The sequence below is a fragment of the Centroberyx affinis genome, unplaced genomic scaffold (genome assembly GCF_046629955.1).
Source record: "Centroberyx affinis isolate AG114_WGS23_722 - 3 ecotype Tasmania unplaced genomic scaffold, CSIRO-AGI_Caff_v1 ptg001226l_1, whole genome shotgun sequence".
Classification (NCBI taxonomy): Eukaryota; Metazoa; Chordata; class Actinopteri; order Beryciformes; family Berycidae; genus Centroberyx; species Centroberyx affinis.
In genome coordinates, this window is record NW_027279740.1 from 250,702 (window position 1) to 278,439 (window position 27,738).

General features: G+C 41.1%; 3 protein-coding genes across 5 annotated transcripts; 1 reads left to right on the forward strand and 2 right to left on the reverse strand.

The window, feature by feature from the left end:
- Positions 1-543: 543 nt before the first annotated feature.
- On the forward strand, positions 544-6,263 carry tmem54a (transmembrane protein 54a). The gene is made up of 6 exons (XM_071524711.1): positions 544-556; positions 2,884-3,080; positions 3,345-3,404; positions 3,837-4,028; positions 4,139-4,282; positions 4,672-6,263. Exons 1-6 carry the CDS (start codon positions 544-546, stop codon positions 4,816-4,818), a joined length of 753 nt encoding a protein of 250 aa, XP_071380812.1. The 3' UTR covers positions 4,819-6,263.
- A 152-nt stretch (positions 6,264-6,415) lies between these two features.
- LOC139648547 (probable histone deacetylase 1-B) lies at positions 6,416-11,308 on the reverse strand. 3 transcript variants are annotated; one of them, XM_071524710.1, is made up of 14 exons: positions 11,188-11,308; positions 10,305-10,417; positions 10,081-10,198; positions 9,852-9,926; positions 9,581-9,719; positions 9,164-9,305; positions 8,976-9,068; positions 8,755-8,863; positions 8,386-8,526; positions 7,929-8,037; positions 7,383-7,513; positions 7,108-7,260; positions 6,861-6,912; positions 6,416-6,769 (listed from the first exon to the last, which is right to left on the reverse strand). In XM_071524710.1, exons 1-14 carry the CDS (start codon positions 11,237-11,239, stop codon positions 6,742-6,744), a joined length of 1,455 nt encoding a protein of 484 aa, XP_071380811.1. In that variant the 5' UTR covers positions 11,240-11,308; the 3' UTR covers positions 6,416-6,741. The 3 variants fall into 3 exon arrangements, with proteins under 3 accessions (XP_071380811.1, XP_071380810.1, XP_071380809.1); XM_071524709.1 differs by having other exon boundaries at positions 6,861-6,909; positions 7,090-7,260; XM_071524708.1 differs by having other exon boundaries at positions 7,090-7,260.
- A 574-nt stretch (positions 11,309-11,882) lies between these two features.
- On the reverse strand, positions 11,883-27,406 carry lck (LCK proto-oncogene, Src family tyrosine kinase). Its single transcript, XM_071524739.1, has 13 exons — positions 27,195-27,406; positions 25,090-25,205; positions 24,212-24,272; positions 23,184-23,274; positions 20,774-20,875; positions 20,520-20,623; positions 19,954-20,103; positions 19,682-19,834; positions 18,232-18,411; positions 15,554-15,630; positions 13,586-13,739; positions 12,850-12,981; positions 11,883-12,615 (listed from the first exon to the last, which is right to left on the reverse strand). Exons 2-13 carry the CDS (start codon positions 25,198-25,200, stop codon positions 12,410-12,412), a joined length of 1,521 nt encoding a protein of 506 aa, XP_071380840.1. The 5' UTR covers positions 25,201-25,205; positions 27,195-27,406; the 3' UTR covers positions 11,883-12,409.
- Positions 27,407-27,738: the final 332 nt, after the last annotated feature.

Sequence of the window (27,738 nt, forward strand, 5' to 3'; positions counted from 1 at the left end):
TTGTCTTTAACAAGATGGAAGCAGGGACAGGTGGTGTTAATAAAGCTAATGAAGCTGATGCTGCATTCAAGTCATATGCGATTCTCAGCTTTTTCACCCTCAACACAAATGCAGCCAGCGATAAATTTGAGTTTGTGTTTTAAACCACACATCAACCACGTATGAAAATCCCAGCAAGTATAGACTAACTGTGTCATGCCATGGCATTTTAGTTGTGATCACAAAATGGTGTGATGAAAATCGTTGATTGTGCTCGTTTTATACCATTTAGCATTTGCCACCTGGCAGCTGAGGTCAAAGTTATTTTCAAGTAGGAATCTCGTATCTACAATTTTTGCTACGTGGCCTGAATGCACCATTAAGTACACACTCACCGAGAATGTCAATTCAAGGTCAATGATTACGAAAAATTAACTAAAAATCTGAATAATATTCCTATAATATCCTTACAGTCTGTCTATGGTAGGCTACTCAGTAGTGAATCTATTATGATTTTATGTTATTGTATAGCATTTTTATCTGCTGTGGTATGGGAAATCCACCATGCTAAATTTAGGTAAGCTAACCGTTTTTCGTGTGCTTCAACAGAATGTAAAGCAGTTTGACAGAATATACAGACCTTTGCTTGTTCAATCAGGAGAGACAAGTGAATGAAGTAAAGATAATAGTTTATTATAACAGATGATTTGGTGAGAATTAGGACTTAACAAGAGTCTTTGGCGCTTAGACTCTACAGGGAGATTTTGAAATCGAGGGGCACCAGCCCTGAGCAGCAGCAAGATAAATCCCCCTGTGGAGTCCAGACACTGGTGGTGGTGGCTGATGACTTCTGCTGAAACTGATAGCTGGTGAGGTTGATGAGTGAAGAAGCTGATGAAGCTGATGAAGCTGATGAATCTGCGAAGACTGGGCAGAGACGGGGAGGCGGAGGGGTGCGCATAACCACAGCATGGATGGACTACAGCAGAGAGAGAGACATATTTAAAAAGACAGCAGCAAAATGATAGGCTAACGATAGAGGTGTGTCGCTGTGCTATTGGATAGATGTGACCAGCTGATGTAAACAGCTGATATCTCAATTGACAGCCCGGGAAAAGACAGCAAGGAAATAATGAGTGAGCATGCGTGAGAGAAGTGAATGGCAGTATGGAATGAGAAGTGAAACTACAGCATAAGCATGCAAAAGATAGTCTTCCTGACTGAACCTTCGCTAAAGCTCCATTATAACTTTTTAGGCATGGTCAGCTGTGTTCCAGGGTGTTGCTGTCAGGACACTCCAAATAATAACTTGTTTTGTGTGTTTTTTTCATGCAATGTTAGTTGAAAAACACCAAATGAGGGAAGATCTTTTGGAAGAATGGTGTTTCATCCCTCCAGTAGAGTTCCAGAGACTCGCAGAAGCTATGCCAAGGCACATTGAAGCCGTTCTAGCGGCTCGTGGCCTAACACCTTACTAAGACAATCTTTGTTGGTTTTTCCTTAAATTTGCCACCCGTCTGTACATACTGTGTGTACAGGCATACACCCCCCCCAAAAAAACAGACATATAGGCTCATTACACAAACAGAGAAAAAACAACTTTAGTTTTAAAAAAAAGTCACATAAGGTCACTATAAATTCACTATTGAGTGCGACAGATACACTATAAGAAAAATAAATTAGTGATTTTTTTTTTTGCTAGGGTCTAAACAGTGACATTACATGACAATGTATGTGAACAGCAAACAGACTAGCCATGTTATGACCAAAAACGGTGAGTTTTTCCACAGCACCCAGCCATAGGCTTGAGTCAGACAGACCAGCAGTACAGATATGGTTACCTGACCCCTCAGGCCTTCATCTGGTGAATGTTTGAACACCCCACCCTAAGCTTTGTCCTTTTTTTGGTCAGGAGGGGCTCACAGATGGGTGCTTCAACTTGCCTCAGGGGAAGGAACAAAATGGTGGAACAAAATCCCTAGACCCCTTTCTCAGACTCTGTTAATGAATTGCCATAGCTGCAGCATTTTGTAGTATTGCCTTGTCAGGTGAATGACGTCTCTACCCCTCTCTGCAGGGGTCAGGGATGTGTGTGATGTGATAAGTGTTGTCTTACTGAACCAGCCTGGCCCACGTGCTTCTTGCTGTGCTGAGACTACAATGCTGCTACGATGTCAGCGCTCACACAACCTGATTTTCTTCTTTATCAGCCTACACTTTGTCAGTGTAACAGCAGACACAGCCATGCTTTATATTTCAGCTCAAATTTAATAACTTGCGGTGTGTGTTGTTGCTTCATTAAGCCATGCCATGTTGGTTTTGTCAACATGGAGCCGATGCTTGCACAGCTGGCATTTACATACTGTAATCTCATGAGTCAGATGCAGAAATCTGAGAATATTGGATTTGTTGCACACACCTGTAATGAGGCATTATACACTACCAGCCGAAGGTTTGGACACACATTTTTCTTTATTTTTTAATATTTTACACATTTTAGAATAATAGTAAAGACATCAAAACTATGAAATAACACAAATGGAATTATGCAGTGAAAAAAAAAAGTGTTGAACAAATCAAAACTATCTTATATTTTAGATTATTTAAAGTAGCCGCCCTTTGCCTTGATGGAAAGACAAAGGCTTTGGAAAGAAATTCATATAGGCAATGGCATCAACTTCACTATTTATATAAGACTTGTAAGAAAACAAGTTTCAAGCATTTAAGCATAAGCCTTTAGATCAAAATGGCTTTAAGATGATGAAAAACATAGTACATCCAATCAGGTGTGTCCAAACGTTTGCCTGGTAGTGCATATCTTATCACAAAGGTTAATTCAGGAAGTCAGGCTCATGAGATCAAACTAGTTTTGTCTTTTAAAAAGCATCCCTCCACCTCCTCTAGGAATATGCTGCGCCAACCTGAAGGACAACAAAGCCTTGATGAAGATGGGGCTGGGCTTGGTGCTGGTGGGCCATGTCAACTTCCTCCTTGGAGCACTGGTGCACGGCGCCGTGCTCAGGCACATCAACGTGCACGCTCAGGCCCGGGCCATGGTGTACGCCATCTCCAATGTTATTGCCATAGTGGCTGGCCTGGTGGTGAGTGGTTCACACTGATGGCGCACTGACTCCTGCAGGCATGAGGGAGCGATGCACCGTAGAGCTACGGCTGTTTAGCCTGGACTTAACAAAGAATCAAAGCATAAACAATTTGATATTCAGTTAAAATATCATTGTCAAATCTATAATTATGAACTTGTGCTGTTGTATTTGTTGCGTTTTGAGTAGTAATATTGCATTACTAACTTATGATCAATGGGATCTGTCTTATTGGCTGAACATGTTACTTCTTGTGTCCCGCAGGGAATTATTAGTGGAATAACAGCCATTGTCTTGTCGAAAAACAAGAAAAACAGGATCCTGGTAAATACTGCTCCCCTTTCCTTGGCACAGTTTCTCCCTCCTCTGCTCAGGACTCACTCCAGTCAGTCTTGTGCCGATTCCTGTCAGAACTTGCCTTTTGTTTGAGTGTTGAGTGCGTGGTGTGTGGGGGCAAGGAGGATGGTGGATGTATTTACATAGATAAATTGCACGCACATGCAAATATAGGCATCAATCTTCCATTCAAATGTGGAACGCCTTTCCCCAACACATGCGCTCACGTGTGTGTGTTCTGCTCTCTGGTCCTTTTTACCTCTTTCATCTATTAGTCAGGAAAAACACATTACCTTCACTGAGGAAAAATAATGTCTTTTCACATAGCTACAGTGTTTTGTTTCACTTGAAGTCTCCAAAGATCATATAAAGGCTATTATATTATACAAACAAGGTTGAATGCTCATGCTCTCCTTGCAGAAGTGGGTCCTGTTGGTCATCAGCTTCCTGGCAGGTCTCTTGGCAACTGCCTCCACCTTGGGCCTGTCGGTTTCCATGGTGAAGGCCATCGTTAATAAAGGGCGGAGCCTGCTAACGCACTGCAAGTTTCCTGATGCCATTGGCTATTCCAGCATCACAAACGAATGCCCCTTTGACCCCACCCGCATCTACGTAAGTTTAAAAACATAAAGATGGATATTTAACCAAGAGCGGCTTTGACAGTGACATGAAATGCTGCAAGAAAGAAGTGTTTTGGTCATGCTGCCTGTTTCCTCTACCAGGGAACCACAGTCATTCTGTGGGTGCCTCTCATCTTGATGTCTGTGGTGGAGATGGTGTTCTCCTTCCGCTGCTTTGCTGCCTGCACCTCATTCCTCTACCTCTGTCCATGCAGCAGGAGGAGAAGGCCCATCAATGCTAGAAGGGTAAGTTATTGTTATTTCACTGGCTGCCAGTGTTATTGTTAGCATGTCTGCATGATGTGTCACTGGTTGCACATTTATGTATGACAGCATGCATTTCTATGCTGTGATTGATGTCACCAGTAAAGTGTGCCATCACAATAAATGTCAGTTCAGTCACGTATTGAGTATGAACACTTTTATTGAGAATAAATGTAAATCCGTTTTTAACTTTGGTGTCAAGGCTGTTTCGTATCACTCGCTGTGAATTTAAATCCAGCCGAAAGTGAGAGCAGGGAGAGATCAGTTACATCCCCCCATGGGGAACCATAGTGCAACAGAGCCTACAGGTGGATGCTGGGGTGGAGGTGGTGGCTTAGTTTCACTCAATTCTGTTTCACTCACTGTTCCAGGTGCGTATCCAGAGACGGAGTGAAACCCCGTCATCGCCTCCTCCTGCACCAGAGCCAGAGCCAGACACTGAGGCAGAAGCTGAAGCTGCAGAGCAGCACGAACTGCTGGAGTGCAACTCTCCAGCGGAGCAGAGCCAGTGGCTCTGAACCAGCTAAACCTAATGAGATAGGTTGGAAACTGCTGGGCCTGAACTGCAGTCTTAATGCTGTGTCTTCTGTGAACTTGGATCCCTCAACTCCAGAATGTTGTATTGGGTGTTCAAATGGTTATCCATGTTTCAGTTCATGGAATGTCTGATCAAGACATTTTGTTGGACTATGGCAATGTCACTTGATTTCCCTTCACATGAAAAGGAGGGATGTTTTTAATACTGCTGTGTTGGTTTTCTTAAGAAATGATCAGCAGATTCAGAACTATGTATGACTTTACAATAATAGTTAAGGTGTTCATTCCACAAGATTTCGTCCATTTAAAAATGTACCTGATATTCATCACTTGATGCTTAAAAATATGAAGATGAATTCATCCTTTAGGTATTAGCATTTTGTAGATAAAGGTCTTAAAATAGCTAAAAACTTGAATGTTCTTCCTTAAAGTCACAATGAAACCGTATTTGGAAAGGATCTTGCTTCCTTAATTTGATGTACTTAAATATGCTGTATTCCTGTTGAAACAGGATATTGGGGCAGACATTCAGGGATCATTCATGAGCGTAAACCAATGAGATATCAGTTAAGGAGAGAAACAGTTACATTTGATGTGAGGGGTGGGATTGTTGAGAAATCTGTTACAGTTTTATTAGCTGGAATTAGGAATTAGTGGAAATTCACCACTAAAGATTTTTTTGGTTTCCAGGAAGTAATGAGATTTTGCTATAAAAATAAAAAATAAAATAGTCTTTTTGGCATAAATTGTCCAGCAGGTGTATAGTATGATAGTTTTAATTTTTCATTTCATTGTGACTAAGTTTTACTCTCAGGTCAATTGTTTTGTAAGACTAAGCATCACATTTGTGAAAATCTTATTTTGTTGTTATTTTATAACAACTTTATATTTTGTAGAACAAGAACATATTTTAAGACCCAAGATCGTAACTTTTCATAGCAGTTTTTATTGGTGTTGAAAAGTGTTGACAATACAGACTGAGGTCTGCCACAGATTTATATGAAATTTGCAAGCACTCTTGTGGAACAATTGTCCTGATGTTTGCAGAATAAAAATATTTACAACAATAAATGAGTTCTGGCACTTGCCTCCCATTTTACAATGTATACTATACAGTACACTGGACATTCAAGTCCCAACTGCAGTGGAATCTAAGCCTCTCCTACAGAATCTCACTTTCACCTGATATGAACATTTTCTAATATTCAACACTACGAGGCTGGATTCACATAAATTTGCCACTGAAGATGACTAATCAGTAAAGAACGCATACAAAATTATGACCCAAAATACAAGAATGTAAATTACTAATAACATACTGTGATGTGGAAGAAGTGTTCAAGTTTATACAACCCTCTGAACCACTCTTTGTTGCTTTAGCAGGAAAGAGCGGTGACAAATTTATCCGAGAAGTGAATCTACTGTACGAACATGCTTCAACTACATATCCAAAAGGCACAGACCAAAAGTGGGCCTGAAAGACACAAAACAAAAAAGTAGCCAAAATATCCATGATTTAAATAAATTAAATCCAAAAGATGTATAAAAAGCATACATGTGCTAGGCCATTTTTAGACTACAGAACTGCTTATCAGGTTTAATAGAATAGAAAGATTCAGGACAAAAAAAAAATCAAGACAAACCACTAACAAAGCGTACAAAAACAATACTTATAAAAACACTCCATTTGACTTAAGTCCATCAACGGCAATATTTTAAAGGTGTCCTAGAAAAACATGTATAGATCCCGACCCCTTTTTGAGGGGGTAGGGTCTGTCTTTAAAAGGTATAGTCCTTCATTGATATCCACTGCAGCAGCCTGGAAAGATGAGTGGTCTGAAAAACAAATGTGTTTTCAGATCCATTCTGAACAGTTGCATTGGCATCGTTAGGGGTTAGGGACTTCAAGGCGTCTTGGACTCCTCTTTTGGCCTAAAGGATCCAGAGTAAAGAAATGATTAACATTCTCAATCTGTCACTTCCTTGACAACATGGTCAATAAGTGTGTACAATGTTTGCTCACTTAGATGTGTCCATTTTCTCCTCCTCTGGCACCTTCTCTTCTTCTTTTACTTCTGTAATAAAACAATAGATAGCCATCCTCATAGTCACACAGCCTATCTGCATTATATAAGATGGTCAGTCTGATTTAAAACAAATGTTAATTCATGTAAATTAATGAGGATTTCTTTATTTTACAGAATGACATGAGTAAGGTGGAATGAGAAAGAAAAAAATGAATGAATAGATACCTTTTGTCTCCTCCTCACCTTTCTTCTCTTTCTCTTCTCCCTCTTTCTCTCCCTCAGTCTTGGTTCGCTTGGCTTTCTTGTAGCTGGCTGCATTTCTGCGGCCTCCCTCGCCCTCGTCTTCAGAGTCGGAGAACTCCTCTTCACATGCTATCCTTTTGTCATGAGCACGGACTAAACAAGATCGCAGGACAGGGGTAAGTTAAACATGGTACACCCTTGTCTAGGAGGGTGAAACTGCAAGATGTTACAGGTTTGGTGTCATTGAGTGTGTGTTATTTGTGAGAGTGTCTTACTGGAGATGCGTTTGTTCGGGTCCTCCTCCTCCTCGTCTCCGCTGTCTTCCTGTACAGCGTCTTCTGGGATGGCCTGCATCTGAACCCCCGGGGCATGGGGCAGCATACGCAAGTTCTCAAACAGACGCTGCCTAGAAGATAGAACACAGGTCACATATATGAACTCCAGTAATAATGGGATCAGACACAGTACAGCTGAAACTGTATCTACAATATGGCCAAACTCAACTATTCAATCACAGGATATATGAAACTAGGGATGGGCAATTTCATTTTGTTTTCCCAGAAACCGAATACTGAATTTTAGAGTCAGAACTAATTCAAAACTATTTCTAATCAATTTTTTTTATTCCTTTTTTAAGCAGGAAGTCTCATTGAGATGAAGATCTCTTTTTCAAGAGAGACCTGCTAACAGCACAGTTAACAATCAGCAAACAAAGACAAATCAGTGGAAACAGTTACAGTCAGCTTGACGAAATAGAAACAGACAAATAGTAGCACTTTCATTTGAATGGCAGATTGACAGATAGAGACAAAAGGACTCACTTGATCTTCTCCAGGTAGTCATTGGTGTTCTGGTTGGTCATGTTAGAGGGGCTGATGTGCAGTTTGAAGTCCGGCCCAAAGTACTCAAAGTAGTCGTTGTATGGGAGCTCTATGGAGTAAAGATTATTTATATGCAATCAATATACCGTACATTCTCATCGCTTAGTAAAGTAATTTTTATGCGACTGTTACTATTTCAGCAAAGCAGCCTATAGTCCTTCTCCCATTTCACCTGTTGTGAAACAGATTTTACTACTTACAATAAGTAGCTTCAAAGTGTTATGCTTTTGATAAGAGGATTTGGATAGATTGGATCAATAATGTCTGATTTAGCGTATAAAGTTTTTGCAATATGAATAATACAATACTAAAAATAGTGCTTGACTGCCACTCCAGTAGAATCTGATTTCAAGCCAGAGTGAAAACCAGACCACTGACGTTCATTATGAGGACTCACCATTGGGGATGGAGCTGTCAAGGGCTACAGCCGTCTCGTATGTCCAGCAGCGAGCCACATTACGGATAGTGTAGCCTCCTCCACCCAGCATGAGCAGCGGCAGGTTGAAGCTCTTCATGTACTCCACACACTTAGCATGGCCTGAGTACACAGCATGATTGAAATATTACAAAATAAGGCTTGCATCGATAGGATCAAACCTCAGTGAGTAAGCTCCAAGTACACAACTGTACAAAAGAAGGCTCTAAATATATAAGATACAAAAGTCCCTAAACCTAAGAAAAGTTAAGGACCAACTCTTTGGTTTCTCAGTGCAACTTTACTCGAGACAGCCAAAGCCCACTTTATTTATCTGTGAACTTACTGTACCTTTGATGGTGAGGTTGAAGCAGCCAAGCCTGTCTCCTGATAAAGAATCAGCTCCACACTGCAGAACCACGGCACTGGGCTGGTACATCTCCATCACCTTGGCCATGATCTACGCACAGACACAAAAACAACTGCTATCTAGAATGCTTCTGCTATGTATGAGAGATATAAACTACCAAAACACACCAGTGGACATGAACAAAGAGATTGTATTTACTCACAGGTTTGAATATGGCTTCATATGACTCATCGTCAATCCCATCCCTCAGTGGGTAATTCACAGCGTAGTATTTACCCTTCCCAGCACCAATGTCCTGCAGAGGACAAGACGAAAATCAGTTCACTGACATAATACATATTGAGACCATGACAACATAACTTGTATGAGTCAAATAGTTGTCAGCCTTACCCTGAGGTCTCCAGTGCCAGGGAAGTACTCTCCATACTTGTGGAAGGACACAGTCATGACACGGTCTGTGGTGTAGAAGGCCTCCTCCACGCCGTCCCCATGATGGATGTCAATATCTATGTACAGAACTCTCTGGTGGTATCTGGAGGGAGGGGACAGATACTTAAAAGTCCTGACCCATGAAAGACATCTTACTAGTCCTTGCAAACATTCCATAACTATAAAATGTCTTTCCCTTACAGCTTCATATACATCTACAATCTGAAAAAGGTAAGGCCTGATTGGTAGGACAACCAACCCTGAACCCCCCCCCTTCATTTTTTCAAACACAGCCATTGGATCATCCATGTAGTGCTCCATCCCCTCATTCAAAACAAACGGGTACTTGAGTGGCTGTGATAGTGCTTTTGTACTCACTTCAGTAACTCTAGAATAGCTAGTACGATGTCGTTGACATAGCAAAACCCTGAGGCCTCAGACTTCTTGGCGTGATGCAAGCCACCGGCCCAGTTGATGGCGATGTCAGTCTGCTGTTTGTTCAACTTTACAGCACCGGCTGGAACACAGTGAGGAGGAAAGAATGAACAGATTGCTTATACTGAACTTAGGTATTACTGGGGCAATGGGTATGATGGTATGGCTACTGTTCGACACAGCATGTCTGAGCAGCGTAAATAAGAAAACTTACCAACAGACCCCCCTGTTGAGAGCTGGCAGAACTCAAATAAACCATCGAATACTGGACAATCCTCTCCCACATTAACTGTAGAGCAATAGTAGAGAAAAAGTACTCAGAACATTGCTATGTCTCATATCAAGACTTGCACAATCATAAGCCTTGCACAATCAGTTCAGCGAACACAAAAACAACACTTTATCTACACGGACCACCTCTCTGACTCTCTGACCAAACTTACATCTCTGCATCTGTTTGCTATACTCTGACATGTTGTCCGGCCGGATGGAACGCAGGAATTTGATGTAATCATCACTGTGATACTTGGTCATCTCCTCTCCATTGGCTTTGTGGGGACGCTGAAACAGAGAGGATGAATTAGTCCCTGAAACGCACAGCAACTGCTACTGAAGCATCCAGTCATTTGACTGACTAAGCAACATTATTGTTGTATTTTATACATACATATATCTCCATCTTTCTGTAGAGGCCATAGTTGAGCAACAGGTTGTGTGTCATGCGGATTCTGTGGGGCTTCATAGGATGTCCCTGGCCATAGTAATAATTTCCCACATCACCTAAAATGAGAACAGAGAATGTCATTTTTCCTCCAAAGCCTAAACAAAGGAAATTATCAACTAATTGTAGCAGATTAAATATGTTAACTAAAAAACTGTGTCTACGCAGAACAAGTATTCAATCATATTTGGCGTCAGTGAGAATGTAGGTCAAGAAATTCATCAACACTATTACAGACAGTTAAGACCTCTAACTCCCCCAGGCTATACTCAGTTATTTAGGTTAACAACGTAATTCCGCCTTTACGAAACTATCCGAACCAGCTACGCTTATAGGATGGAGCTTTGAATTACAAACTACTTGTAATGTCGACAAAACGTTACTACAAGCTTAACTACCTGGTATCTTACGGTAACTAGATGAGCTAATTTCACTAGCTTAGTGTTAATGTTAATTGCGGTGACAATGAAGTACTCGTATTCCCTTTGTTAGCTCGCTAGCTAGTAACTAATTGAATTAAAGTAATAACGCCAAGTAGTTAACGAGCTAAAACAGCATTTTCAAGGGAAACTGTGTGTTTGGGGAAAATTACCAAATCTCATTAGGTAATTTAACGTTATGCTCTCTCTGGACTCAGCCACACTGTGCCAGACTGGGGTGATGAGCAGCGCTTGCGGGTCAAGCTAGCTAGCTTAGCTAACGTTAGCTGTACAGCTTGATAGCCAGGTCGGCAAGAGGTAAAATAAACTGCAACCTTTGTTGGACCAAAGCGACTGAGTTTATGGATCGGTGTGTTCGCTGTCCAAATTATAGACACATGAACACTTACCATCATAGTAGTAGCAAACTTTTTTCTTTGTTCCTTGCGAAGTAAGCGCCATTTTAGTCTCTTTTTTTGCTGGCTTGCCACAATATAGAACCTCCTTGGCTTGCCACCGCACACCGAAGGAGAGAGAACAGCGACAGAGGCGGATAGTTTGTATCACGTCGTCGAATCAATGGGACGCAATGTTAGAAGCTTTCAAAGGAGGGCGCTGCAGGTCCAGATACAGTCTATCCCGCCACAAACACTTTCCTGTGTTCCTGTTTACTTATTAAGAAAATCCATTACATACAGAGAATCACTACTTTAGTACTTCCACTTGCTCTCAGTCAGTGAATTCCCACACGGAAATAATACATTTTACATACTAATATGTTTAGAGATGTGTTTCAAAATGTGCAAAAATATTTGTACATGTTAACATTCAAAAACAGCACACAGGAAGTCAACAGCACACAGGAAGAATGTTTTTCCAGTGTCCAAAATATGTTTTGAGTGAATTTCATCTACATCATGTAGGCCTACTAATAGATTTTATGACCATGTCTGTATATTTTAAAACAATTATCTCTAAACATTCTCTTAATATTTATGTGAACTGTATATATAGTATGGGTTTGTCTGCAGAATTTAGTTAAATCCCACAAAAATCAAGCATCAAGCATCAATCAAGCATGCGCAAAAAGCATTTTTTTGTAAGTAAAATAATTTGAAATTCTTTATTAAAATGAGTTACAAAGGTAAGACACGCTGAAGCAGTTTGAAAGTATTTACATCTTAATATTGAGTACCAGGACAGCAGTATTCAGTCTGACATATTCCAGCTAGGCCTATATCAAATACATACTAGTTTTTGGAAGATGGATTGAGAACAGTTCTCAGTATCATCATTCAGTTTGGTGACCACTCTCCTCTCTTTTCTTTAGCTTGCAGTGATCCAGATGTTACACAAGTAAATCAAAATGCTCAAGTCTTAAGATATGTCATTAGACTGTGCTCTTTGGGGTTCAATATTCCACATAAGCCTGGGTCATATTTAAGAAGCCACACCAGAAAACATTTGATACAGAAGCAAAGAACTCCTATTGGGCAAAACTCAGTTTGTACCCTCTCAGTTTATATGCATTTACTCTGCAGCGAACAACACAAAAATGTCCAATGTCCTCCATCACAGGCTGTCCCTTTAGTTTGAATATGAATGTGTCTTTGATGAATGTGTCTGTCTGCCTCAGCAGGGTTGATCCTGGTACTGCCTCTCTGTGGCGGTGAAGAAATCCTCCAGGACGCTCCTCAGGTACTCAAAGGTGGGCCGGTCCTCTGGGCCTTCCTTCCAGCAGTGGCACATAATGCTGTAGAGCCCCTCAGGGCAGTTTTCTGGCCTCGGCATCCTGTAGAAGCGCTCCAGGTTCTGGATGACCTCTGGGTTGGACATGCCTGCACAGCACAAGGGAAGAGGATGTAGGCCGGTAATTATCTTTTGTGAAACTAGAGGGCAATGCAATCTCACACATTGGATGTTTTCAGTAAGTACCATCCACGCTAGACTTGTTATTTGGAGACACTATGAAATGATTTTGTAATGTATATGATTAGAACTCTGAATGTATAATGCATTCACCAATTGATGTCAAAATGTGGCATGTGATGCTCGGTGAATAAGGTACATACCAGGGTATGGTATGCGTCCATATGTCACTATTTCTGTCAGCAGGATCCCAAACGACCACACATCAGACTTTATGGAGAAGGTGCCGTAGTTTATGGCCTCGGGGGCGGTCCATTTGATGGGGAATTTTGCACCTATGAACAAAAGAGGAAATTCCCTTAATTTCCCAGAAACACACGAACACTTGGTGGAGCTCTTGTACTGAAAGGTCATCTCATGTTTGAGAGCATTCACATTGGATTCACATACTGGAACACAACTATCTTTTCTCTCTTTCACTTTGTGTGATCCCACCTAAAATATACAAATGTTTGGACACACGCATCTTTCTTTATTTTTTACTATTTTTCACATTTTAGAATAATATAATAAGACATCAAAGCTGTGAAATACCACAAGTGGAATTATGCAGTGACCAAAAAAGTGTTAAACAAATCAAAACTATCTTATATTTTAGATCCTTTAAAGTAGCTTGCCTTGGTGGAGAGGCAAAGGCTTTGGACAGAAATTCATACATAGGCATCAACTTCACTATTTATATTTGTCTAAGAAACACATATCAAGCATAAGCCTTTAGATCAAAATGGCTTTAAGAAAATGAAAACATCCTACATTCAATTAGGTGTGTCCAAACGTTTGACTGCTAGTGTAGTTTCATAGATAACAAGTGTTTAAAAAGCCTCTGAACAAATAATGTTATATTTTAACATCTATTAGGTTCCTGCCAGGTCTGTTTACCCTCTCTGGCTGTGTATTCGTTGTCCTCAATGAGTCTTGCGAGTCCAAAGTCAGCAACCTTACAGATGAGTTCATGAGACACCAGAATGTTGGCCGCTCGCAGGTCTCGATGGATGTAATTCTTCTGCTCAATGAAGGCCATGCCATCGGCCACCTGCAGGGGACAGCACATCATAAGAATGGGCCCTCCCTATGAGCCCTGTGTGTGTGTACATGTGTGTGTGAATCTGTCTTTCTGTCTGTGCGCGATCTGTGTATGTTTGAGTATTTGTGTTTGTGTGTGTTGGATAGACGAAGGGACGGAGATTCCCAAAGCAGGGAGGTTCCCACTTCCCCAGGTCAGTCCCTTGCCCCTCACCTCTCTACTCCACCCAGGTTACACAGCTGTACCTCCTATACTTCCTCATACTAATAGTTGTAGTCTCGTAATTTTACCTAACCACAGACTGGGAGATGATTCCAGTAGCTGTGGCTGTGATTGAATTAAAGACTACATGAGTCATTTCCACATAGACAGATAAGTATTTCTTGGAAGAAAAATGGCACTGCCCCTCTTCATGTGTGAGGAAATTGATGTGTGAGATAACTAATGTGCAAGAAAATGCTGATGATTTCTGTGGAACCCGCCATGTACGCATGGGAATTGTGTCACTGTGTGTATCCATGTGTCCATATATGTGTTTGTGTACATGTGCATGTGTGAATATAAGTATGTTGCCGGGTCAGTGGTGCATATTTCAGACCTAAGAATCTATCACATAGGTATCATAGGTCCTGGGGCCCTTGGCAGAAAACTGAGATGTGCGTATGTGTATAGCATGAACTTCAACCTTTGTCTTTACCCACTCTGGAACCTCAATGCCTCTATTCTTTCCATTGCATTCACTTGGATAGGCATGGTAGGCGTCACACTAAAACGAAACCACTTTTCGTATTTACCATATGAGACACGTACTTTGCTGTAATTTCCACTTGACTAAAATCTCAACTTTCTCTGATTACATATATATACATAAACCTCTTCTGGCAGAAGACACAGACACAAGGATGTAGACAAGAGTTTCGACTGTTCAGGCAAGAGTCATCACTTTAAATTCTACAGCCAGTCACATGATGGCTAGACTTACATGCTTACAGCTATTACCTTGAATGCTATCAGTGTACTGACTATTGCTTGAAAACATCCTTCTCCACAATACATTTGCAGCATAGCAGCTCTTTAGGGCTGTAAGGCATCTTTGAGAATTTGCCTGCCTTTTCCAAATATGTTTGGTCTCGTTACACTCTAACCCCTTTACCTCTTGTTGTGGTTGTGTTTTCCATTTCATTAACATAATTAGATGTGGACATAATTAAATATTCATAGTAATGTGATTAGATAAGTGTTATTTATTATTTATACCTAAACTTGCAAACAAAGATGGGTCATTTGTCAGGAGTTAAATTGTAGATTCGCAACATCATAGACTTTTATTAAGACAACAATATATTTTTGATGTCACACTGCCATAGATGAGCCGCTGCTCCACAAAGCATCTTATGGTGATGAAATTCATTAGAATTGACGGAAAAATCACCACGTCATAGATTTTCCATTTTTCTGTTTTTCTCACCATACCCTGATTTTGAAAATGTCACTGTGATGGCAACTGTGTGTTCAACTTGATCAAGAAATTTGTAGTGTGATAAGAAATCTTGTGGTGTTTGCCCACTCTTAGGAGTGGCTTGATAGGGACACGGTTGTATTTGTGTCAAGGTGTCTAGACCAATACTCATCATAACACACACACACACACACACATATCCATTGTTATTGCAAGATTTAGTGCTGAGTGTACGCCTGGTTACAACAGTGGCTGGTTTCCTTTCTATGAGATTCATGCGGAGAGAAAAGGAAGTGAAAGAGTGGAGCGAGAGTACAGACATAAGAGCACAGACACACTGAGAGATAAAAAAGAGATTACTTGCCTGAGAGGCCATGTCTATCAGAGTGCTGATGGGCAAACTGCTTCCCTCTGTTGTTTTGAGATAATCCACCAGACTACCTGTAAAGCATTAGATTCAGATTATTAGAAGTATGACATGTAATGTAGTGGTAAATAAAAAGGTGGGTAAACTATGACCCCCAGTCATATGATGTCAATGAATTATCTTTTCAGAAAAGCATTAGCTCATGCGTTTTTCCTTTAAAAGACCCCATCTTCATATAACCTACACAAGGTTGATACTACTGACTAAGCTGTAGACTATAAATTGACCTCATAAAGATTTATGGCATCTTTAAAAAGGTTGGCTACTGTAAATCTATTCCTGCAAATAAAGCAGTGGTTAAACTGGGTTTAGGTGGGCTTTCCCTCCACCATATCTCTGAGCATGACTTAGTTACTTTCACATCTGCAATATACTCATGTTTATTGTGTTAGAAGTGCCATGTACTGATGCTTATGCAACAATATGTAACAAAGAAAAATCTATGAATTATCTTATCTGTTATATAAAGACATGCTTTGCTCAGAAGACTAATGACATTTTCCTTTGTCAAAAACACCAAGATACCCCTCTGGACATAAATAGACAGAGTTGAACCAGAATAGCCGTTTAAATCAGGGAACATAACATTGGGAGGAAGTGCGCTGAGCATCAGTCAAGCTGATACAGGGTCTCTGATGGCAGGCTGCGGCTCCTGAGAATCTGTGCTGAGTTTGATTAGGACAGAACAATACCTCCGCACTCCGGCCAGCCAAGGCAGACCAAAGGAAATACTTTAAGAGGAATGACCGTGCCAGGAAAGAGGAGGCTGTTGCTCCTCTGCTTAAGTCCGGAAGGCCTCTTTTGAAGTCTGAGAGCCAAAGGAACGGTCTTTGTCAAGGTCACAGGGGAAGCTGGGATGCCACACCTGTTATTTTCCATCTTTGTTGTCTTCGGTAATAAAAAAAGGGACAAATTGAGAGGATGGGAACTCCAAGCCATCCTTTCTCCTGACAACAGAGGCGACAATTGTGTCCTGTCCACACGTGGATCCCAGACAAAGGGGCAGCCTCATGTAGAGCCACTGTTGGTGGTTTACAGGCCTCTCATAGAAGACCATACAAAGGCTTTCCATTCAGTTCAATAGTAAGGCTGTTGTTGCACCAGTACAGCATCTCTCTATGTACTTTGTTATTGTTTCTGCTCGTGAAAAAGAATTACAAAGACCGCAACCTTTGGGGGTTAAAGTGAAATAGATATTGGCTCACTTTCATTCGACTGGCTTGATAAACACCTTTACAGGGCATAGATGTTAAATTCTACATGGGACTCTTCTGTTTGCACCTGTTGCCATGGTTTCATTTTATTGTGGCTTTTGATTTGCAAGCCTTTCACATGCACTCTCTGTGTCTGTTATGTGAAAAGGGAGGGAAAAAGAGGAAGATCCAGTGGCAAGCGGCTGCACAACCTGGCGTTGTTGTCGCTGGGTTTGGCGCTGCTATATGTATTTGTGTGTATGTGTGAAAAAGAGAAAAGAGAGAAAAGAGAGAGCGTACAAAAATGTGTTTTCGCTCATGTACTGTACATGTGTGTGTGTTAGTGTTTGCAGGTGTGTGTGTGAGAGTGTCTTTGTCTGCGTGTGCATGTGTGAAGTGCAGACTCTGGAAGGGAGCCATGTGTCATTAGGGATCTCAGTCATTAGGGGTCTCAGTGAACAATGTGGTGAATCACCCTCTCCTGTTTTAACATCCCCCCACCCCCCCACCCCCCCGACCCGCCAGAGGAGACTTCCCTTTGGTGAGTCAACATGAGAGACCTGTCCCGGGGGGGAAAAAGAAGTGAAAGTTCACGTTTGCTTTGAAACATTTTAGCACAGGGCAGCGAATGCAGGAGGCTCATGAGGAGAAGCTGAAAATAGCCTATCGGAAGAAAGGCCACTCCAGCAGAGCGGCATGTTTTGAGAGGCCAGGCTCATGACTTGCTCCCCATTTCGGTTTGTTCACACGCTTGAATTCTTTTACAAAGTGAAATAATCTCAGGTAATGTCTATATAGTTCCATTCATGTTCATCCCATATCATATATCAAACACAAGTGAGAAGGAGAGCAGATCTGGGTGTCAGATCAAAAGGTGTTCGGCTAATTTTACAGAGTCACTGGAGTGGAGAACGCGTGTGAAAAGACTGTGATTCATGAAAGGAGCGAAATGCACGGGGCAGGTACGCAGCCCGGTCTTTTGTTTGAGCATGTGCTCTAGCTCCCAAACTCCGATAACAGGTCAACATGTTTGATCCTGAAAGGCTATGACAATACACTGACTGTAAAACAGTTTCTTTGTCTTCCCTCCAGGCACAGAGCGAACCGTGATGACTCTGCCTTTGGTGTTCAGTCTAACGGGGCAGGAGATTAAGGGAGTCATGGATGCAGACAGGCTCAGACATATTTTTTAATTGACTAAGCTAAACTGAAAGGAATAGCTATGATTATAAATGGATTTCTTGATCATTTGTCTTCTGCTGTGCAAACATTAGTGAGATTTCATTTCATGGAAACGCCCAGGGGCCATGTTGTCCTTTTCTTTTGCCAATCATATTGATTCTTTTGATGACACCTGGGATTGCCATCTTATATGGGCATTGAATAAATCACTGAAATGCTGTGATCAATGTTTCCACCCACCGTTCTCCATGTACTCTGTGACGATGTAGATGGGCTCCTGGGTGACCACAGCGAACAGCCGGACGAGGCGAGGGTGCTGCAAGTTCTTCATCATGTTGGCCTCGGCCAAAAAGGCTTCTACTGACATGGTGCCTATCTTCAGATTCTTAATGGCAACCTTCCTGTCATTATTGTAGACACCTGAAAATAAACATTTAAACATCAGCATTGGGTCTGTAAAAGCTAGCGATTTAAGAGAACATTTTGTGCACATGAATGAATAAATTACACTTATTCTTTCCTATCAGCTATTGCAGGATCAGATGGTTTAAAACAGAAGTCATCTTGCAGGGAGCAGAAGCACGGTGCTACTACGGTTATGTGATGGGTAGTGCTCAAACATGGACTCAATTAGGACCAGCTCCTCCTCGTTCTCATGCAAACAGGATCTCATTCCAGCTCCGGTACACTAACAGTGCACTATGTGTAGATGCCACTCATGACCAACCAGGTTTACTATCGGTCATAAAGCAGCGAGCATCTTCAACCATGCGTGAAGCTCAGTAATGGTGGGAATAAACTGTATTTACTATTCAAAGCATTTCTCTTTTATCTGCAGTGGAAATCTTCTGGCTGAAAGGCTTGGTTATAACTTATTTTCTATTCTAACACACATGAATAAACATTTCATGGCAAATGACAATCACTCCCATCATGCGGGCGCATTCAAGAGCCAATGTTTGGATGAGGGCAGAGAAACAAACACAGTGCCAAGATCACATGCAACTAGAAGCTGTAAATAGAAAGTGGCTGTGAAATGAAGACAAGTTCCATGGTCGGATATTTCTGGCTCTGATACAGTGGTTTGTTTAGAATGTTGTATTGTGTTGGCAACTGGAGATGGAAACTAGGGGGGGAAATACCCGTCCAATTGAAAAATAAGGGGTAGCGGCAGCACAGATTATTTCAACCGATCAAAACATTTTGGCTTCTTGTTTAACCTTGGCTTCCACAATCACAATAGAGAGTAATGCAAGTATTGTTAAAGAGACAATATAGAAATCCAACCCATGAGTTTATTTGAAAGGGAGACTTTATGTGGTTTGAGTGTAGTTGCGCAACAGGGCTAATACCCGGCATCAATCCCTGGCTCACCAGCTCACACAAGCCTACAATTAAGGCTGTATTGGGGAAATCGCACACGATGCTGAAAAACCCTGGCCAAAGCCTTTTTGGCAGAGGCACACACACATTCAGTCCAACAGATTGAGCAACTGGTTCTATATGTGGAGCATCTGTGTAAACTGGCACTTATGAGTATCTATTATCTATAAATGCCACACTCAAGTGATTGACTCAAACTCACTGACAATATCCACCAAACACTCATAGTCCTGTGATTCACATCCTTCATGACGCTCTCTCTCTCCACTCAGTCTCCCTCTTCCACATACTCTTCTCTCTCACTCACCCATCCAGACTTCTCCAAACTGGCCGGCTCCGAGCCTGCGCTCCAGTTTGAGGGACTCGCGGGGAATCTCCCACTCGTCCTGCCACCAGGGCTTCTGGGGCACCCTCGACTGGCACGGCTTCACCAGCCTGGTGCACAGCCCATCCGCCTCACCTGGATGACAGACAGACAAGGTAAAAACTCATTACATCCGGTGTACATTATGCACCTCCGTGAACTTTACACCGATCGATTCATCTTGATCGTGAAACCCCTCATGAGGCGGCACGCACGTGTGTGATGCTGGACCAGCTCGTTCAGGGAGTTGAAGGATATCTTGGCTGTGATGTAATATCCTCCGTTGTCCATGTTGCGGATCCTGTAGTGCTTGATGTTTTCGCCGGACATGTGGTCCAACTCCCTTACTGATAAGGAGTATGAGCCTGGAACACAGAGGAATATTACACCAAAGTGAGATCAACCAGCCCTCTGAGATCTATCTATCTATCTATCTATCTATCTATCTATCTGTGAAACATTGGGTATGTAAACATAGGGTTAAAGGTCCTACGTGTAGCATTTTAACATCAATACATCTTAACTTTGAGAAAAACAAACACTAACAATGCCACTGGCTAACACTAACCCAATTAATTTGACAATGATATATTGATGTTTCAAAATGCTACACGTAGAAAGGGGATGTAACATCAGTGGTAACATTGAGAGGTGGTGCCACATCCAGGGGCAGCAGTAGTGCTGAGAAATGTAGACCACTATAAGAAATATGAACCCCGGCTGTGTGAAAGCACGAGTAAAAGCACTATAGTTATGATATACGACAATAAGATGAATCCACCTGGAGTCGTCTCACTCTCTCGGATCAGGAAGGAGCCCTGCGTGTTCCCAGGGGCCAGGAGGAGCCTGATGGCGTCGATTCTAGAGAGGTTCTTGAAGAACCACCTGCAGCGCAAACAGACAAGACGTCCCACACGTCAGCTAACCACATCCCTTCCCCCAGGGGCATAGAATATATCACATGAGATGGTGTTGAGGTGGGGTGAGGTGGTGTTGAGTGCAGTATCATTATATAGTGTTTCCTGTATGACATACGGCTCAGTCTCCATTGTGTTCATGGTGGCAACAAAGTTGTGTGGGATGTAGCCCCTCTGGCCTGTGATGAGAGACTCTGCCATATACCACTCTGGGTCATCCCTGGTAGAGAAAACAGAAACCAAGAAAACCCACGAGTGAGTTCATATCTGTCATGCCTCATAGCACATGACCTTTTCACTCAAACTTCAAACAAATGGTGTACGTTTCAATTAGCTACCACATGTGTTTCTTTGCAATGTAAATGCTTGGCTCATGAAATGAACCACATGAGACTTAGTAAGTGTGGAAAGATCTTGTCATGCATACCATCCATCGAAACTAAAGAGACTTAGAGAGACAAGAGACACACTCACTACTGACTTTTACTCTTGTAGTTTCACCACATTGTATAAGATTTATTAAAGCTTTGAAGCTTATCAAACGAGTAGTTCACCCCAAAGTTCCATCTTAGCCCTCTCAAACTATTGAAGTTTTTCTCAGTCGCTTTGGTACATTTCTCAGATCAGAATTGAAATTCTCAAAACTACTTGTTCAACCTCCACATCATCTAGTCACCTGTGCACATCATAAAATCAATTTCTCATTCTTTTGAACAAATTGCAAATGCTTTGGAACATTCATGCAAATGATTATGTACAATTGTCTGCTGTTTCCTACATTGTCAATTGCGTATGTCATGTTGATCAAAATGTATTATACTGGTTTGCTGTTAAATAGTCCTACCCCTCAAAACATCTAGGCATTAGTTCATTGCATAAGTCATTACATTCAAAATGGTTGAACCAGTTGTCATAATCTGTCAAGCATATTTTCTATACATTTCTATTAGACTTTTTTGTAAATGTGTCCTGAATTGATGAATTACTCTCAGGTGAATCTTGACTTTCACTAATGAAGGGGAATGTGTGAAGCGTTAGATCAACCAATGATCAACCAGTTCTCTAAAATAGCTCAGAGGTGCATCTCATGAACCTTCAATTGGCAAGCATACTGTATATAGACAGAGCACAACACAGTGTTACAATGTCTGACAATGGAAGAACAACAAGGAAATGAACAGGGTCAACAGCCGGGAAGAAGAAGAGGAGTAAGGCTGCGTGGTGGAAGGGTAGGGAGGCAAAACAGAGGAAGAAGTAGAAGAGGCCAAGGACATAGGCATGTTCCCGATGAAATACAGTAAGGGCCACAATTGTGGACCATGTTCTCAATCACGGCCTTACAATGGCTGAGGCTGGTCGAAGGGTGCAGCCAAATTTTGGGAGAACAACCGTGTCCTCAATCATGCAAACGTTTCATAGACAGAACAGGTATGTAATCCAACAATGTGCACTGTACTGTAATACTGTATACCTACTGTAATGCTTCATATTACAGTATTGTATTGTATTGTATGTTTACATTTCTAATTTAGTATTTTTTTCCTTTGTGCTATGCTGTGCTGTAAAACAGTCTTGTCTTTTTCTTTTCTGTATTGCAATGACATGGTCTGTCAACAAATTACAATACAAACAGTAAAAGCGTAAATGTGAATCCTGAAAAAGTGCAGCCTTGTGCATTTTCAATCATTGTCATCAAAAATCTCAATCTTAGCCATAGTTTACATCAGAAAATACTTACAGAGTACACTGTTATATTGACAACATGGCTAAGCATTTTGACTATCTTGTTTGTAAACAATGACACAAGGACTTGTCATTCTGATGGCACTGACATGTTCATTGACATAAATATTTACTTTTGAGAGATAAACCAAGGATTTTGAGCAAGATACAGGCTTTTGCAGGTAATCCATTGTGTGGTGCTGTTTGTACAAATTGTTTGGAGAAATGCACTTACTGTTTTGCAAATGTTAAGGATGATTCGAGAAAAATACCAAAGCGACTGAGAAAATCTGTAACAGAGCCATCTGTTTGCAGCTCCAAAAAGGCATAAAATGTCCATCAAATTTCTCCAAACAGCTCATGCCGCATAATCCAGGTGTTTTGGTTGGTTACAATATTTACCTCATTATCTATGTTCCCACCGTCAATGCTCAGGTCATGTGCAGCTTACAGCGCTCTGGCAGAAGACTCTGCTAGCTACTGTAGGGTGCATATGACCAGAGAATTGTCTGTGAGGAAAATATAGGAAATAATGAGGTAAATATTTGACTTTTGGACCCATAGTGCAATCGTTTGGCCCTAAAAAAAACACTTGGATTATGCTGCATGAACTTTTGGAAATTTGATGGATATTTTATGCCTTTTTGGAGCTGTAAAAAGTCGACTCCGTTAACCCACAGCTACCTTGCTGTGTGTTTGGTGGTCCTACGAACTGACATGGGGTAAGTAGATAATGACTGGAATGTCATTTTGGAGTGAATTATTCCTTTAACAATGGGCACTGTATGCTCAGTATCAACTCTTACTTGTTGATGATCTTGAGCTTGTCTCCCTTCTCAAAGCCCAGGTCATCATTGTGGGTGGGCTCATAGCTGTATATGGCCACCACGAGGTTGTCTGCAAGAGGAATATTGGTGTTAAATAGAATCCACAGAATAGAATTCATTGTTGAAAAGCACTGGGCACAATATTCAACTCACAATTATGACTATCCTATTTTTGAGTTTGTTCTCTGTTGTTTCCACATGATTACTGCAGAACATGTTTTTTGTTTTTATTTTAAATCCAAACAGCACCCAACCCTACTCACGACCTGTCGTCACAAGAATGATTTCCCCTGTTCAGGTTGTTTCATTTGATAAATAAGAAGGTCTAGAGGCTGAAAACTATTCAGTAATTCACATGAAAAAAAGCAAACATTTGATAAAAGTAATAAAAAATAGACAAGACAATAAAATTGTATAGTAGAAATATGTTTTTTTCCTATCCCATTAATCATCTTGCGACCACCCAAAATTATCTTGCGATCCCTTGGGGGGTCCCGACCGTCAGGTTAAGAACCACTGCTCTAAAGCACCAGGCACAGCTCACACACACACACATACACACACACACACACACACACACACACACACACACAGATTCAGTCTAACTGTATGATAAAATTCCTACACCACCAACATTGCAAGTAACCGGACTGCAAGGGTCAAAAGCCACAGCTCCCTGACAATACATGTAAACAAATATTCCTGTGACCCTAGAATAACCATGTATGATAAGTAAGGAAATAAGTGCTGAGGAGCAAATGTAGAAACATGATTTTTACTTTTACTTTTTACTTCAAGACAGGAATATATTAGAGCAATTGGAGGAAGAAGATATGGGAAAGGGGGGATGTGAGGTATTTCTGGAGATTAATCTCTAGGTTACAGCAGAAGATAGGGAGCAACGCTGCTGTGAATCGGAGCACATATACACGCAAAGTGCCTACATAGACACTCAAACACACACATGCACGCACACACACCCCACACAGGAAAGTATATGTTGTCACCTGGTAAAGGAGATGTAGGAGGTGAATGCTGTGATGGGTATGGGATCAACTGATCTGTGTACTGGTGAAAGACAAAACCAAGATTAGATTACATTTACATTTTGAGTTTGAGCTTTTTGCGATTTCTGAGAAAAGAACAGAACATTTATGCAGCATGAGGCATAATGATTCGTCACGTTCACACAACGCAAGTTTGTGATTGTATACACAGATCTACACTGAAGTAGACAATTCATTTTCTGTATTTAATTTATTTTTGTTTTTAGCTCCCAGACAAAGTGTCTCGCAGCATTGTGGCACTCACATGTGTTATTCTCTTCTAATTCTAATCTAATGGGATATCTAACTGACGGAGGGGAAACAAACAACATCGAGGGAATGATTTCTGTTCCAATTAATTACACATACAAAAGACAACTTCCCTCGCAATTTATTTTTATTTAGCAAGTTAAAAATTCCTGGACCCAAACATAGCAACTCACACAATGCCCAGCAGGTACTGCAGGTAATGTACTGTACACTATAGGGTGAAATCATTTACACAGCGTCAAATACACACACATTATTTTGCGTGAGCCCACAAAAAATATCACACCTTCCCCCTTGCATTCAGCTTGTTGTGTGAATGTCCGCCGTGTGGTCATTCACATTCAACCACACATACAATGACAGCCATTCATGTTCAAACTCACTCAAACACAGACACTGACACAGACACTGACACTGACACACAATACAGGAGCGCCAGCCGATGTACAGACATGTTATTGACATGGACATGCAAAGGTGTGCACAAATACTGTATACAGGCATGCACACACACACATACACACACACATACACACACAGACACACACACAATATGCATACACACTTACTGGATTGCTTGACTGGGGTGGTATTGGGCAGTTGCAGTGTTCACAGACTTCATCCAGGTTCTCTATCCATTCATCATTGTCTGAATAGTCTGAACTGCAGTTACATCCCATTTTTACTGAAATTGGACAGTTCATGTTAATGTTATAGATAAAAAATCTTAGGAAAACCAGATATCTATATTTACAACTTTAATTGAACATCAAGCTGTGATTATTCAAGCGATTTATTATGGCTTAGACTGGAAGGGATTGGCTTGGGTGGACAAAAATTCTCTGATGAAAGTACTTTCTTTGAGGCCCAAAATTGTGGCCAGGATCCCAGTCAGCTATGTTGTTGTAGAATAAGTGTGACCCACTTGACCATAATAATTAGAAGGGCTTAAAATTCAATACCAGATTTTGAATTGAAGTCGTCAAATATGGAGTCTTCATATGGAACAAATTCGAACAAATACCTAATTAAATTCAGCAGAGATCATATGATTTCAGGGCTAAGCTTTCCGATTTCCAGGCAATAGGTCAGAGATTGTCAACACAGGATTTTTCAGAGGTTTGCAAATTTTTTTACCGGATGTCACTGTCACTGCCGATGTCACCGCCTTGACACAAAATGGTGGATCAGGCTAGAAACACACCCTAAGGCCAGTGACAGCTATACTGTTTGTACTGGATACTGTTTTAACACGGTGTAAACTAAAACTTGGGATGTTTTACAACAGAATTACATAATTTACTGTATTGACAGCCAAATAAAATCATACAAATCGGCTTCAGAAGTGTGACAAAGAACTAAAGCGTTGGCCATTTTAAGCACCGCAAATCACTGGCTGTTCCAATTCTAATTCAGACTTGATTCATCGCTTTATATTTCACAAAAGGCCATGCTAATCCCGTATTATCCACAGTCTGCACGTGCTCCGTATCGTGTTTTACACTGCTGCACTGTTTCTCAAGCTCACTTTGCTCCCATCGGACCACTCATGTAACAGGGTCAGTGGGCTAATCACAGCAGCCGTCTGTCCCAGAGGCTCAAAGCCGTGAGAAAATACTGAGGAAGCCTGACCTAGTGGTACTGGGACCCCAAGGAACCAACCAGGGGAGGATCACTGGGGGGAGAAAGGGTTTTATTTGAATATCAGCCCTCCTACGCCCACTGGCAAACTATCAGGGAGTCACACAAACAAAGTCAGCATTTTCCATTGAGGGGTTACCCTCTTCTTATTATAACCTGCAGCTGAAAGGCCTTCCAAACAGATACTGCTGAGTGTTATTGTTTGTGTACAGTATTATTGGAATGGTAGATGGTGAGTGAGTTTTGTTACAGCAGCCTAAGCTTTAACTTTGAGATATTTTTCTTCCAGACACATTCACTGGCTGTCAGTGAGGCAGTGGACTGATCAAATGCCTTTCCATTTGACACTGAATTCAAAATAAAAGAAGACACAAGATCTCCATGTAGAAGAATAATATGACAAATGTGTTTTTTGTAAAAGAAATTTGTGTTATATTACTATTAAAAAGTAACTCGCTGATCCCCAACAATCACATTTTTCTTTGTACGTCACACCCAACAGCCATTACCCTGAACATGTCTCGTATTTGGACGACATGTTTGAAATTTAAATTTAACAATAAAATAATAAAATGGGTTAATAAGATGAGTCAAAAGTGCATTTTTTTAAGACAATGAGCAAAATCTCAAAATTATTCTTCTGTTCTCCCATCTTCGGTGTAATATCGATTTCTCGTCAAACAGTGACTATGTGACAGCCTGTATCTGAAAATGCGTTGTTATTGGCCTTCATGTTAAACCGGGCTGTATACACATGACAAGAGAACAAAAAGACGACTAAAATGATTTTGGCTCATTGACCCTTAGTTATGTGTTTGAGATACCTGCTATTTCTTATATCTGATGACGAATTTTCAAAATACCATCAATTACATTTATTTAGGAAAAAAACAAATAACAACATATAATAATACAATAACATAATAATGACATCCTAATTGACATTGTTTGGCTATCTGCCTTACTCACAGTCCTTTCTTTCATATATTTTACACAAGCCGTATGCTGACAGAATCACAGGTTTAACACTCACCTCTTGAAAATTGAAGCTGCTTCTCTTTGAAGGTCCAACAATTTCAGATTCCTGGAGCCGCAACACAGTTATCCATGATGAGAATACGTTAGAGTGATAGCTTCTATTTCTGAAAATAACTATTTAACAATCAGGGAGTTTTTTTACCACCGGAGTTTGGGTGTGAAGATGTCATCATCAGTTTCTCATTTCCTAACTAACACATATCATTGCCAGGAGTGCCGATGTCTGCTTGTATACACACACACAAGTACACGAACACACACACACACACACACACACACACTCAAGCAAAGAGACTTTGGTGGCGCGTTAGCAACCCAGAGTGTTTCCTGTCGTTGAAAGGTTGAGGGTTGCTGTGCAGGCTTCTAACAGGTGCTTACCGTGCAGCTGTGTGTTCGCACAGGGAACGTTAGGCTCCATGGTAAAGGGGTCAGGACAGCACCTTTCCCCAAAAAGGGAACCTAGATGTGAATGTTCCATCAGTTAAAAATGGAGGCGAATAGCAGAGTATGAGACAGTGCTGAGGTTATATTTGGTGGAA